Source organism: Centroberyx gerrardi, chromosome 19, assembly GCF_048128805.1.
Source record: "Centroberyx gerrardi isolate f3 chromosome 19, fCenGer3.hap1.cur.20231027, whole genome shotgun sequence".
Classification (NCBI taxonomy): Eukaryota; Metazoa; Chordata; class Actinopteri; order Beryciformes; family Berycidae; genus Centroberyx; species Centroberyx gerrardi.
In genome coordinates, this window is record NC_136015.1 from 16,886,673 (window position 1) to 16,902,192 (window position 15,520).

General features: G+C 43.6%; 2 protein-coding genes across 3 annotated transcripts; one reads left to right on the forward strand and one right to left on the reverse strand.

Annotated features, from left to right (window-relative positions):
- Positions 1–958: 958 nt before the first annotated feature.
- Positions 959–5,998, reverse strand: pygo2 (pygopus homolog 2 (Drosophila)). Of its 2 annotated transcripts, none has more exons than XM_071908298.2 (3): positions 5,839–5,998; positions 4,343–4,392; positions 959–4,222 (listed from the first exon to the last, which is right to left on the reverse strand). In XM_071908298.2, exons 2-3 carry the CDS (start codon positions 4,382–4,384, stop codon positions 2,549–2,551), a joined length of 1,716 nt encoding a protein of 571 aa, XP_071764399.1. In that variant the 5' UTR covers positions 4,385–4,392; positions 5,839–5,998; the 3' UTR covers positions 959–2,548. The 2 variants fall into 2 exon arrangements, with proteins under 2 accessions (XP_071764399.1, XP_071764398.1); XM_071908297.2 differs by having other exon boundaries at positions 5,010–5,998.
- A 1,295-nt stretch (positions 5,999–7,293) lies between these two features.
- Positions 7,294–14,289, forward strand: LOC139918822 (SH2 domain-containing adapter protein E-like). Its single transcript, XM_071908314.2, has 6 exons — positions 7,294–7,947; positions 9,901–10,027; positions 11,218–11,454; positions 12,104–12,350; positions 12,764–12,883; positions 13,937–14,289. The coding sequence occupies exons 1-6, from the start codon at positions 7,447–7,449 to the stop codon at positions 14,118–14,120; spliced, it is 1,416 nt and encodes a 471-aa protein (XP_071764415.2). The 5' UTR covers positions 7,294–7,446; the 3' UTR covers positions 14,121–14,289.
- The last annotated feature ends 1,231 nt before the right edge of the window (positions 14,290–15,520 follow it).

The window sequence follows — 15,520 nt, forward strand, 5'->3', positions numbered from 1 at the left end:
TCTTTGCTATTTAGGCCTATAATAGGCACAACAATAATTAAAAACATCTTGGTAAAAAAAATAAGGGATTAATAATCCAATTTAAAGCAAAAAATATTTCATTGGAAATTTCATTTGTCCTGCGAACTACTGGCCTATCTTTAAAAAAAATAATGTGATGGCATCTCCATTGGCCTTTCTAAAATGTTCAGTTTGATTCCCTGCTGTTTTATAATGTAACTTAGGTTTTTGGTGAGCTTTAAGAATCTCTAATACATCAATATTGGTGCATGTGATACCATTGGTATGATAAATGTATTGTTCATTTGAGTCTGAGATGAACAGAGGTCACCAGCTCTTCAAAGGGACCTGCACCTTTTCTATTTTTGCAGAGCTTTTGTCAGTTAATGTAAACCTGGGACCTTTATTCATTTGTGAATCCTGGGATTGTAGACAATTCACAATCTGTCATAAGCTATTGCTCCCTATGCACTGCACATAAAAATATATGGATCATTTTTTCTTTTTTTTAAATGTAGGGCTCGACCAACATTACCCGATATTGACCTTTCACAGAAATAAGGATCAACATATATCCCACTGACAATGCACTGACTAGGTCTGTAAAAATAGAATTGTGCCACAATAAGTGGTTGTTTTTCCAAATGGGAGTTCCACATTATTTAAGCACTAAACCTTTAAGAAAACGTTTAAGCAAACCATTGATGGTGTGCAAATACAATTGGCTTCCACTGAGATAAATTAAAATATGACTGCAATGAAACAATTAATTAGATCAAAGTCTTGAATAACCTCAACTGTAAATACAATTGGATTAAGTTTGACATTACTGCAACTCTTAAGAGTATCATGACAAAGAAATTACATTGGCATGTCTGTTTCAGTGGGTTTACTAACCCCCATTTTAATACAACAATTAGCAACAAATAAAAAAATTAATAAAACAGACATGGACAAGTACAAAAAAATTCTCTTTACTTCGGAGTTCAGTACCTTTCCCTTCCCCACCCAGTGTGGGGCTCACTGGTTCCTCTAGGTTCCACCAGGAGGCGCCAGAGCAGAGCACAACGAACAGCACAAATACCAGTACAAAAAGGGAACGGCTGAAAAAAAAGGCAACTTGGACATTGAATGAAGAAAAAAGAAACAAAGAAAGAAGGAAGAGAAGTTATAAACACCTTATACCGTGACAGAAATGTGAAAAAATGGGTATTTTTCGCTCTTTAGTTATTTGGTCTACTTCAAGGCCTCCAGCAGAGCAGAGACCAGAACACAAACATAAACGGATCAGACAAAGTTACTGCATTGGTTCACATGCAACCCAAAAGAAAGACTATGCACATCTGATATGACATGATGTCACTACTTGCTATGCCAACACCATCCAAAAGCACTGATTTCACAATTCATGTGTACTGTGTGAAGAGATTTAAAAAAAACAGTTGATTCAATGTATAAAAACCAAAATGTCATATCGAATACAACCAAGACACATAAGCTCAACTCATCATTTTTTGTTCATTGGTCGACTTTCCAGCATGTTCACAACGGACGGAGTTCCAGACAAATGTTATGCCCTAATATTTACAACTATTTCGGTAGTGATATCCTCTCTGTGAGGTGTGGGTGGTGAAGTCTCGGCCTGGGTCTCCTTTGGATTAATCAGCATTGGGTAAAAAATGATGGTAGTTAAGTGGGGGGTCAAAGTGTGTGTGTGTATATCTGTGTAGGCGCAGGCATTGTCAGAGAGCTTGCAATAGGATTTTTTTTCTCTGTACTTATGTTTCACAATACACTTGGTATTGAGATTTTACACTGCAATATACTGTGATTTATGTATTCGTTTTTCTTTTATCTGCTTGCTGTAAAAGGACTAAAATAATATCATAGGGCAATGTTAGAATGAAGCGTTTTGATGAAATTGAAAAAAAGAAAAGGCATGAATCAATTGATAAAATTCAAGGCCTTTTAGATTTTCAGGCACTCTTTCACTGATAATTTTTTCAATCCGAAACGTACAGAAAAATATTGATACTTTGTGTCAATGTATCAATACACAGTGGGGGGAAATACTTAAACATTACACTGATTTACATTGATTTTATTCACCCACCTCGTGTGTATCTTTAAGAAATACCATCACACTAATGTGGGTTATCTGGGGCGAGTCAATCACAGTCAGTGCGGGAGCTTCCGTGCCAGTCAGTCACAAAGTGTGTGAGGTAGTGTGTTGGTGTCAGTGCTTTGCTGGTTGGCAGGCTAGATGTCTGGAGGACTGTGGAGTTTAACATTCATCATGATTTGACTCATATGGGGGGGAAAATCAATTGCCTAGAGTCACTAAAAGTGCTATATATAAGCATGAATGTGAATGAGTGTGTTTTTCTGTATATTGAGCAAGTAAAGGGCTAGTCAAGATAAAGTTGGGCAAGTAGCTGACATGATACACAAGCCATTCAGTTAGATCAGAGCAATTAATGTCTCTTCGCCTCTCCTCTCCTTGTTCTTACACGTCGCACCTCCCTGCTGCTCCATTGTCATCCGTTCCTCAACCCTCATTAGCTGCCACCAGCTGGCCTAATCCCTGGCGTACATAAACAGCCTGGATCTCCTTGGTTTTGAGGCAGAAGTCACAGGCCCAAACGGCAGCGCTCTCTCGTGTCAGCAGCCCATACGCTGGCTCCGTCAGGCCTGTGCAGTCGCGGTGGAACCAGCGTTGGCACGATGCCTCACACAAAATGGCATCCTGGTCGTCATGCACCTCTGCCAGACAGAAGCCACAAGGAAACACCATCCCAGGGCCGCCAAGTTTCCCAGGGCCGGAGCCCGGTCCGGTGGAGGGGGCAGCTGGGCCGGGGGGCAGGGGAGACTGGGTGTTAGGGGTGGAGGTGGAGTTAGAGGGGGGATTGGGGTTGCTGCCTGGAGTGTTGCCTCCGTTGTTGTTGGTCATGTTGTTCTGGCCTGAATTGGGGGGTGCATTGGGCATGGGACCGCCAGCACCAGGAGTGTTGTTCTGCTGGTTGTAAGGGGTGGAGCCAGGGGCAGAGTTAGGGGGAGTGGACTGCGCCTGCTGCTGCTGGGAAGAGTTGTTTGAGTTGGGGGCATTGGCATTGTTGGGTGGCTGCAGCTGATTGGGTGGTGGATGCTGGGGTTGGCCAGATCCATTCAGGGGACCGGTGGGGGAGGAGTTGGGATTAGGCTGGGGCGGTGCTGAGGGAGGCTGGCCAGGCGTGTTGGCGTTGGGCTGCTGGACATCAGGGTGGCCAGGGAAACCTCCCCCAGACTGGGGTGGGCCAGAGTTGGGAGGAGGCCCAGGTGTAGTGTTATTAGGAGGGGGGCCATTGGGGTTTAGGTTAGGCTGTTGCTGCTGCTGCTGTTGCTGCTGCTGGGGAGGCCCAGGCTGAGGCCCTCCTCCACCAAAGTTCTTCCCCTCCTCATTCCCTGGTCCTGGCGGACTGGGCCCAGGGTAAGGGCCATCCTGTGAGGGTGGGAACTGTCCTTGAGGAGGCATACCTGGTAACCCTCCCACCATATTTCCTCCAGGGCCACCACCCATTCCACCCATCATGTTCATGCCGGGAGGCATCCCCCCCATGGGATTCATGGGGCCGTGTGGGGGCCCCCTGGGGCCTCCACCACCAGGTAATGGGGGACTGTTGAAGGGGTGTCCACCCTGTCCATGCTGCTGCTGTGGAGGCATGCCAAATCGAGGGTGAGGTGGCCCCCCTCCCCCAGGGCCTCCCATACCTCCCGGCGACAACATGGGGTTGAATCCTGGCCCGGGGTGCATGGGCGGACTGAAGTTGGGGGGCATATTGAATTGTGAAGGACCTCCAGGAGGGAATCCACCACCACCACCTCCTCCCCCACCGCCGCCCCCACCACCACCCCCAAAGCCAGGCATTCCTCCGAAGCCCAGCTGGTGGTGCGGCCCAGCATTGGATGGAGGCCCGAAAGGTGGCCTCCGTCCAGGCTGGCCGCCGCCTGGTCCTCCCGGTCCACCCATGAAGCCCATGCCTCCGCCCATTCTGCCTCCACCTCCATACCCGCCTCCTCCGCCTGCCCCTGGACTAGGCAGAAACGGAGCACCACCTGGTCCACCAGCCCCACCAGGTCGAGATGGGGGCCCAAAGTCATCGTCAAAGGGGTTGGAGGCGACCAGGTGGTCCACCATGGGGGTAGGAGGAGGTGCAAACTCAGACAGGTGGGAGAACCCCGCCGCCTAAGACAAAATAAAAGGAAATAAAAGCAGATAAAATTGTGCTTTGTGTGAATGTGAGACAAGATGATTTAGACAGCACCCATTCTTGTAGTCTGTAAGATTGCCCAAGGCAATCATTACCTGAGTATTGGATTTCCTCTTCTTCTTCTCTGGGCTCTTCATCTGTGATGCTGAAATAATGAAATATGGAAGGAAGGGGTGGAAATGGGGGATATGCTATTAGCGACAACAAACACAGACCCCCATATTTCATCTAATTGGTCCATCAACAATCTAGTGTAACATCACATTTGGATTGGCCAATACCCCTTAGTGACAGAGTGCAGCAGCTTTAGACCTAGGGCCTCTTTTTCAAGTCCAACAGTTGAGATGGATTCAATGATGGGACATAGACTGGCATGAGGACAAGATGTTGAACATCCAGGCGTTATCATCACCAAGGTTATGAAGCCTTGAATCGCAAATGACCCAGGCAGACCAAATGACCCAGGCGAGAGAGGGAGAGAGGCCGCAAACAGAGGCAGAAGGAGGTAAGGTCAATGAGGGAGACAGGAAAAGACGAAGACATGAGAACGAGGAAACGGAGTTGAAGGTACATTGATAGCAAGATAGACATGAACCCCGTTCACAGATCCACTCTGTGAGAAACAGCCACCACCGGAGACAGTCGTGAAGTTTACATATGGGGAGGCGAGAAGGGATTTGCTAACAGCACCAGTGCAGCCCATTGCAGCGCAGTAATGGATGGTTCCGATCTGATTGGGAGATGGGTGAAATTAATTCCTACCTTTGCCTCGTTTTCCTTGACCTTGTCCCGCCAGTAGTCTCCCCGATTCGGCAGCCATTAGCTAATATGACTGTCGGTGAGGTGGCATATCACCGTTCATATGCAAGAAAAAAAAGTTAAAAATGACGTCTTGAAGGCTAGGAGCCGAGCAGGTGGAATCAGCCTTCAGGTCGATAACGCTACAATGGTTATCATCACAACAGTAGGTAACACGTATTTGTAACTAAATTATGTCACCGGCCCAGGTCTGCAAACTCTTCCAGCTGCAAATCTTTCGCCACGGTGTCTGTCACGCCGGGATTTGGTCACCAAATCAACGTCTCATAAAATCAAGCTAGTTCACGTTGGCTAGCTGTGTGATAGGTTCGATTAACTGGGCAGTCTGGTTGCAAGCCAGCTTCTCTTGACTGAATGAAACTGGTTGCTTGCTACCTGGCTTGTTTGCCGTACATGCAAGTTGCAGAACACCCCCCTCCCTCCCCCTCTGTGATGATCACTTACAGATGTGAAACTACTACACCAGCTAGCTAGCGCTAGCTAGTTACTAGCTTAGCTAACTAGCTAGCCACGTTACTCAAAGTGGCTAGCTAGGTAGCCTTGAGATTTCACTGAGTAACCGCAGCATGTAAATGGTTATTCGAAACCACGAGTACATTCAATTTGGGGAGTTGTAACTATTTTTACTTAGTCACAGTCTTCACGAGACAAAGCAATCGGTCTCGTATCGAAAACTGTTGTTTACTATGCTAACATTAGCTTGCTAGCTAACGTTAGCATGCTACTGAGGATAGCTAGCCAGCTTGCAGACTGTCTTGGAAGCAAACTGTACCCTTTCTCCGTTGCTTGCTCTGCTGTCCTTTAAATTGAAACTCTCTGGTGTGTCATTGCCGGTAAACCAGTCCTCACACGGTGTATGCTTGCTGTTTCGATCCACCATTCAACTATTATTCATTCAAAAACGCAAATTTTGCCATATTAATCATGGCCTTCTATCGCCACCGGACAAAGAGGGACAAGCAGGGGTATCGCGCACCATGGAAGGTTACAACTCGTGGCAAAAATAGGGGTGTCGTAAAATATCCTTCATGAATATGTACAGCATTTTAAAAATATACTGAATACCATATATTTTGTGCGTGTATAATGTGTGTTATTATAAAATTATTGTTTAGAGGTCAATCAGAAACGCCATTTTTCCCGTTATTTTTTATGTTTTGTGTGTCACACCCTTCATTGGTATATGTGGAGCAGCCCAGAACAGACCACTTTCGAACTATAACCAGTACAATTAAAGCACTGGTTGGACATTAATTAGAAAGCCAATTAAGTGCATTATCCAGTAAGATATGACTTACGTTGAATTAATATCACACATCAAAGTATTAATATAAATACTCCTCAACTGCAATTTCAATTGTTGTCTGAAAAACTTGCACACATGGACATATACATAATGGCTGTGGTATTATGACTGCGGAAGGATGCCTGCGTCCGGGCGTAATCATAAGTCATAGAAGAAATGCCTGTATTTTAGGAAGCCTGTAAGTGTATACTGTGTTTACATTTAAGTAGTAAGTAAGTATTACATGTTTGCGTTTTGTTCTCCTCAGGAGCCAATAGCCATTCTGATTTATGCAGGCATATTTCTATAATTCCAAGACAGCCTACCAAAACTTAATCTAAACTAGTAGATTAAAATTACAAAAATGAAAATGCTGCTGTGGTACCTACTGTCTAGGCTACATAAGTTCATCACCGCCCACCCTGTGTTTGGGTTCTGCCCCCCCAACCCCCACCTCCCCAAACCCCCCCCCACATCCAACATCATCCCCCACCCTCTGTACTCCAGGCGCAGTCAGGAGCCTCATTGCGACAGTGGAAGGTTGTAAAAGAACAGATAAGCCACTCTGGGAATGGGACCACAAATCAGAAGCAAGAAAAACTTTCGATTCTTTCGGGTCTTCCCACTCCAAAGACATCTCTTTATCCAAAGGGAATAACTTTTCCTCTGAATGGAAGAAACAACAGATGTAAGAAAATTTCAAATGGGATAAAGGATATTTGTGCTTTTTTTTGCCAAATAGGCTTCCATATAGCCTATTTTGTGTTAGCCAATCAACCCTTTTCTTTATAAGATTTGTTTTTACACTTTTCACGCATATAAAACAGCCTTACTCCCAGGCCTAATTTAACAGAGGGATTGGCCTATATACAATGGTTTGATTTGCCAAGGCATTTATGACAGGCTTAAAAGAGAAACCTGGAGATCCTGTACATAGATCACACAGGCTCTGAGAGAGTATCCTAGAATAAAGCAACGGAAGTCTTTTGTTAGAAAGACCCGCAGTGATTTCTAAAGGTGCGTCTCTTGGGCCCTGGTGTATGGCGCTAAAAGGTGTCGGAGCAGAGAGGTTATTGGCTTTCCACCTTCGTTACAATGGCAAAGTGGTTCAAAGAGTTCCCCATCAATTTGAAGAACGGTACCGACAGGATCCGCTCGGCCTCCGAATCAGGGTCCCAACCGAGAGCCAAACCCGGGTTGGTGGCCAGCATTGGTACCAAAGCAACAGGCTCCAAAGCGGGTCAGCGCAAAAACTCCTCTGCTGACAGCATCGGTGGAGGAGTTGGCTCTCTCCTGTCTGGAAGAAACCGAAAGAATTCAGCCATCGAGCTGGGCAGAAACGGCTCAGGATCACCGAAGGATGGGAAGGTTTGGGACAACCTGCTGCCTGGGAAAAGCCGCAAAAACTCCAAAGCGGAGACCGTGTTTGAGGAGCAGCACCGACCTCTCAAAAGCTGCACGTCTGCCAACGCGTACATCAGCCGGCTGATCAGAGTGGACAAACAGGACAAAAGCCCCAACTTCAACTGCGGTACCATCACCAGTCAAGTGGTACCTGAAGTGGAGAAACCACAAGCGCAGTGCAAAACAGAAACAGTAAGTTACAATCTCAGCGCTGTCGAAAAATCACTTTAATATTTCTAAAATAGTCAGTTGGGACGTGTGTCTGGTATAGTGATCGTAGCCTATATGTTTTTTAATCTCCTATTATTATTATTTTTTTTATCGCGAATATAACTATATACAGGGACATATCTGTGGCACCCAATAGTGAGTGACCTTATCGTAGTGGTATTTTTTTTAATCTACTATTCCTATAAGGACTTATTGTTTTGCTGTGATATTTGGATAGATTCCTTCTAAAATATATTATAGGATTACTAGCTACTGTTCTTTTTTGTAAAACAAGTTGTTGTAATTCTGTTTATTTAATAAATAAAATGCCTTAATTATAAACAGTAAGCAAACTGTCTTACATACGCAACAGGTTCTTTAAAACTTGTTGGCTTTAGAAAGAACTGTTTCCTTATTCATCATAATTCTCTTACTTAAGGAACCTAACTTTACGTTTGGTGGCCCATACGTTTTAATCTGCTGATTGAATGATGAATTAAACATAAAGTAATGTAATCTGCGGCCATTTCCCTGATTTTAATGGCACCGCAACACACTCTACTCCAGAGAGAAATAACATGTGGTGTCATCAATACTGTTGACAATGAAATAGTGAGGAGCCGGTCCAAGCTCTGAAAATTGATATTATTGTTTCAGTTCCTCCCTCCCTCCTCTTTGTCTCTGCTTCCCATTGTGTCCACTCCTCCTAGTCTGTCTTTCTATCTTTCTTTCTCTTCCTCTCCACCCCTCACCCTTTACCCCCCACATTCTCAGCCTTGAATACAAAGATGTGGTCAGACAAGCTTACATGAGTCCTAACCTCCCTCTCCTGTATGTTCTCTGGCCCAGTATTCCCCTTCCCTCACCCCTCTCTTTTCACCAGATTCAGCCCCCTGGTGAAGGCTATCATGTTATAAAAAGCATTGTGTCATTTGACACTCAGGCGCTGGCGAACCCAAGTCCCCTCCAGCTTGGCTTTGAAAAAAAAGGAGAGAAAGATAGAGAAGTGAGCGAGACGACAGTAGAGAGGTGGTGTGAAAAAAGACAGATAAAAGAGAGGAGGAATACAGGAGTGGGAGTGTTATGTTTCAGAAAAGGGGTAAATCCCTATTCTCTTCTCAGACTCATGTTCACAGCAGCCACTAGGGTTTCATTGGTTTGGTTATAGTGAGTTTGGTTGTAGTAGGTCCAACACTTAGTTTCCCAGTTAGGGCTAATGAAGAATATGAAGCGAGTTTCATAGGAAGTAAAGGCGTGACGGAAGACTCGATCAAGGGTTGGACTCTGTATGTGTGTCTGTGTATCTGTGTTGTGTGTGTGTGCATGCATATCCATCTGCCTGCCTGTCAGACAGCATCTGTCCCACCAAACAACTGAATGACATTCTGTGATTCAGCCTATCAAGCTTGTGCTATCCTATCCAGGGATCAAACACCACTGTCCATAATGTTTTTTTGGCAAGGGAACACAGCTGGAGACAAAGTGGGAGCACTTAGCGAAGACAACTCGGTTTAGACATTTATTGGCCCACTATTGTCTCTTGGCCATTGGCTTCTAAGATAAACTTGACATTATATGGCACTGATAAGATGACCAGTCAGTCAGACATGACTAGTATGGCTGAACAGAGGTTATTAACAGATAGATATGATTGTAAGGAGAGTGGGTTTTTACGGCCAAGAGTGGGCCATCATGATAGAGCATCTTCGTTAAACAAGATTTACAATAGTGGCACCAGTTTAGGTATTGTTCTAACTAGCTGATGCCTTTCTTGTTGTTTACTGTTCTGTCTCCTTGGAAAGCATCTCATCCATCTTACATGATTTAGTGTCATTCTATAAACTCTTCCGGGATTTTTATATCACTTTCTTGGAGTTTAAAGGCTGCTACCTATGCATGAAACAGATACCGATTTCCCTGTCTTCCTTGACCTAGGTGATCATCCTTGAGGATTATGCGGATCCCTTTGATGCTCAGAAGACCAGAGAGCAAAGGGAGGCGGAGAGGGTTGGGGAGAACGATGGTTACATGGAGCCTTACGATGCCCAGCAGATGATTACAGGTAAGAACTGTGAACTTACAGGTGAAGCTGGTGACATTTTGCTCTAGCATTGAAAGCTCAATTATTACACCTGCAAGCTGCGTTTCAACACGTAGCCCATGTTCTTGTGTGAATGACAGGATTCCCGTTTTGAGTCTAGCCAAGCTGAGCGATCAGGACATGAACTCGCTCCCCCAGTGCTCTCTGTACCCCATGGGGTTGCCACGGCAACTCTGTTGCGCTAGGACAATGGGTGCAGTTTCCTGTCTCTGCTTCCTTTTTCCTGCCTCTGTTTCCTGGTACTATTCTCCAGAAAGGAAGTCGGCCCTCAGCGCTCCCTCCCCCTCTTCGGACGCAGCCCTGCATAGCCCCCTATATGGGCCCGTCTGACCATTTATCAAAACTTCCCAGCATCCAGGAAGACTGGTAGTCAGTTGTCCAATCACGTGCTCTCCTGACCTTTCATTCCATCACTCCATTGTTTTACCCAAACCGGTTACACAATAGCCTGCTGCGGATCTGAAAATGTTTTATTGCAACGCTCTCTAGTAGATCTTATTCCAATCAGTGCTTGCTCTACCTCCAGGCTTCCTTGGGAAAGGATGTGATGATGATGTGACTAACTCAATTTATGAAGCTCGTCATCATAAAGCATATCATACTGCGGACGTAAGCCAGAGTCAGATGTCAGATGTCAGCAGCTGACATCAATCACAAGGCTCAAATCCTATATTTCAATAGGATTAAGTAGTCAGTTCAAAGCATAGTTTTACCCTGTCTGAATGTTCTCTGATAGTTTCAATGGACAGTATTCCTATGTTTGAGACTTGGGATTCAGTTTGACAATCCCCCATCAAAAGCTCAAATTTTGTGTGGGAATCATTTGACAACTTAAACCTTTGGAACAGCATGTGAAGTCAACTCAGATTCTCTCTTCTATAGGTTATATATTTTTATCAAATGATCCAACACCCAGTTTACATTTTCAGAGGAGTCCAAGCAGAGAGTGTAAATCACATACCTGAATTTTTAAAGAAAGATATTTACATCTACTTCCTTCTCAGTTTTGCCTCAACTGATTAAAGGCACAAAGCATGGATGATTCACAATTTCACATCACTACCCACTGCAAGAAAAACCACTTGATCAGGGCTGGCGGGTCTTAAAATCTGTCAATCTCGTCTTCTCACGTCTTGTTTTCTCTCCTGAAGAGATCAGACGTCGGGGATCCAAGGACCTGCTGAAGGTGTGTGTTCTGATGGAGGGGGGTGAGGGAGCCGTGGAGGAAAGCCAGCCAGCGCCCTTACAGATCTATGATGTCCCGTACGAGGGGGGCGGGGACAGTGACAAGTCCGCAGTCACACGGCCGGAGCTGGACTCTCGTCCCTCCACTGAGTACGAGCTGCCATGGGAGTGGAAGAAGGAGCATATTGTCAAAACTCTGTCAGGTACATCAGTCTAAATTTGAAACAAAATCCTTATAATGGCCCTACTGTTCTGAATACAAAAAATGTAACTGTATTCTGTTATATTACCTAAAAAAATAATGTATTTTGATCAGAGATACTTTTACAGTGGATTACATCTGGGAATACTATTAAAGTGAAAGCGAGAAAGTCAGAAGGCCATTTCAATGGTGGCACATGTTCTATGATCTATGTCAAAATGTGGAGAAGAAGAGAAGCAGCAGAGAAGAAAAGTTTGTATGCAAACCTGAAATGAATGTCCTGAACTTTGTATTTATTTTTTTATTTTTTACTTTTTCTTATCTTCCCCTTATACCTCAAATATGGCAAACTAATCTGAAAGTAAATGAAAGTATTTTTAAGAACTTTTAAAGTCCAATTTAAAATATATAATATTTGTCTAAAAATCAAACAACACAGGCTAGGACTCCCATTTATATTTTATATGCCGCATAGGCATTTTGCCAATAGCATACTGAATAATGTCTTGCTTGAAACATCAAAGTGCTGTACTCTTTGATTTATTCTACTGGGTTCAGTACCCAGTTTGAATGAAGGAGTAGAGTCGGTTGTTTCTTCAAATATATTTGCATAAAATTAATATCTCCTCTTCCCACTTTCTTTCCCCCAGCACAGTTTGACAGTCCTGAACGCCCCTCTCTAACCAAAGATGAGACGCCTCACCTTACACTCACGAGGCAGCCGCAGCATCCGCCGGTCCAGCAGCCGCCCCCGCCGCAGCAGCATCTGAGGCAGAAGAGCTGGACTCAGAAGATCCTCAAGTCCTCTCCAACCCTGTCTCCCCCCTCCACCCCCAGCAGCAGCCCGGAGGCTGAGGCCTGCCGCGTCGACCCCACCCTGCCGCTGGAGAAACAGAGGTGAGGGGGCTTTCACATGGAAGTATCGCTTGGCTTTAATAAGTAGAAGAGTAGAACTTTGTTAATCCAAACCTCAGACTGAACTTTTGGTTTACTGAACAGACTTTATGAGAATAACACAAACAAATGCTGTGATGAAAAAACTGTAATTGCACCTAATTGTTGTGATTTCCCTGTAGATGCATGCAACTGAAAGTATTTACTATAATACTGTTAAAGTTTAAAGTTTATAGTATATCAGAAAGTGTGTGCATGTGTTTTTCATACTTTGAACAAACTTTAGTTCAGAATTTTAATACATTTCAATGTTACGTAAGAACAAGGTTCATTTCCAAGGGGTTTGGATAAATGAGGTTCTGCACTTTATCAATAGCAGATGATATGTAATCCATTGAATCCCACCCCTGTCTCAGCTGGTACCATGGCTGTGTGAGTCGCCAGGAGGCGGAGTTTCAGCTGCAGTCCTGCAGAGAGGCCAGCTTCCTGGTCAGGAACAGCGAATCGGGCACCAGCAAGTACTCTATCGCCCTCAAGTGAGTATAACTTGCAATTGCATCTGTTTTGTATAAAGGTGTCAAATAGTAGTTATTGATCACACAGTGTATGTAAGGGTTCAAAAATGAATCGCTCCAGTTATAAATTGACCAGTGACTAGTGTTATGTTGATATGTCATAGTTCACTCACCCTTTTTTATTTACCACTACATTACTGGATATACTAGTAGTAACTGATATCAGTGTATCACACTTGCACATAGCACAATATGATCCATATACAACTCTAACTTATGTTTTATTTTTACAAAGAGGTTCTAATTTCATGTAACTTACATTGGTCTGATAATGCTCACCATGATGTATGAATTTATGTCATAAATATTTATATTAGTTTGCAGGGTTGGGGTCAATTCATGAATCAACTCATCAATTCCAATTCAACTGAGGAATTGGAATTGGAATTGGAATTTTAAAAAACTGAATTGAATTGGAACTTCAGGAAGTAATTCTGTGAAATTCTTTTGTTTTTTCTTACCAATCTGAGATAACACGTAGTGTTATATATTATCAATACTGAATATCATAAAATGTTAAATGTACCTTTTAGGTTGTATTTGATGCATAACATGTAATAGTAATACATACATTATGATTGAATGTATTTGATTTGTTTAACTGTCTTTTATTTGATTCAGAATGTTTGGTTTATAATGTTTAGCAAGTCAAGGCAAACGCTCTTAGAATTGGAATTTCATGGAATTTAATGGAATTAAATTCTGTTTCCTGTCATTCCAATTCAATTCCAATTCTGTTTCCTTAGAGCTGGGTGCAATTCCAATTCCAATTCCAACTCCAGGAATTGAATTGGAATTTACCATGCATTCTCAAATCAATTCATGAATGGCCCCAATCCCATCAACTTGAAAAGATGGGTAAACTCACTTAGAAATGGCATATGAGCTGATTCTATGCGGGTTTACTCTGCACAGCATCTCACACATCTCACGGTGTATGAGTGATTCATTTCTGCACTCTCTTCTTTCCTTCCTCTCCTTTCCCTTTCGCATCACTCCCTCCCTGTGCCTCAGGACGAGTCAAGGCTGTGTTCACATCATTGTTGCCCAGACCAAGGAGAACGGCTACACGCTGGACCAGAGCAGCTGTGTGTTCCCCAGCATCCCGGAGGTGGTGCACCACTACTGCACTCAGCGCCTGCCTTTCAACGGTGCCGAGCACATGACCCTGCTGCACCCCGTGCCGCGCATTCACTAACTCCACCCCACCTCGCTCAAATACACAAAACAAACACACCTCTGGATCTGTACGGGACAAACGTTTCCAAAAATCACCCAAGACCTCACCACCGATCAGTTAAGCTCATAGTTAGTAGTGAACCTCTACTACCTATCCATGTCCTTCTCAGCACATCTTGATTTATTATTTGTTGGTCCATATTACCCTACTTCATGTGCTATTTTTATCATTTTTATTCAATTATCAGAAGAGGTTGCAGCCTGTCTTGAAGCTAGGAATGTCTTCTTCTGTCTTTACTTTACTTTGATGTGCAGTGCAGCTGATGCAAAACACCCAGGCTGCTGTTTTGCATGTGAACATGGAGGGAGCTCAACACAGACTGCAAGGCACTTTTATTGAACAAATGTGACCGTCAATCCTATAGTTTAATTGGGCCAGAAGGACTAATACACAGATATGAGCTTTAAACTTTCTTCTGCATCTCTATCAAAGGATACAGATGTTATTGTTATTGCTGTTATTCTTGGTTGAAATTTACTATGAAGCAGAATGTACTTTTCATATGGAGACAAACCCCTTTAGTTTGTGGCTCTCTCTCCCCCTCTGGTGGACGTGCTGGTACACTGCACCAACTGAACCCACAAACCTACTGAACTCTCTTCTTTCCTCGAAATTGATAGTGGGAAAAAGATCCAACGAGCATAGAATTCCACTTATCGAGATATGAGCAAAGACCAGCTGTTTTATGTGTATGCTGACAGCAGATTTCTAATTTATGCTCTTGTCCTTGTTAGTTTTTTCTAACTATTACTATCCCGTGAGGATGTCCTCTGTTTTACTGTGAATGAGGGAACTGTGTCAGCCATCTGCACTGTGAACCACTGAGTGATTCACCCTGATGCAATCTGCCGTGGCTTTAGAATATTTAGAGTTCTTCATGACAAGAAGTGACATCACATTACAGTGAAATCACGCCTCTCATGCGTTTTCAATTAAACAACCTTGTTCATCCCGGGTAATGTCTGTATGGATAATCAAGCAAATATTTTATTACTGTCTTGACTGATTGGGTTGCTGTGATTTATGGTGAGGAAACATTAGAATGTCCTATTATGAAATGAATATTATGTAATGAAAGCCATTCCTCTTTTGACAATTCTCTGCTAGTAACTAGGGCTAGAGTTTCAAACTTGCTGAGACCTTATTAGAGGGATCATTTACAGACATACATGTAAGAAATTAATCACAAACAAAACAAAACAAGCAAACAAAAAGTCCTTTGAACTGCTGCAAAAAAAAGCATTTCAATATTGTTTATTCAGACTCCATTAGTTAGAAGGTAACAGCTGTTCTCCCTCGGGGTCCTGCGCCCTCTGGTGCTAAGAGAAAGAACAGCAACATGAGAAGTGCCAACACTA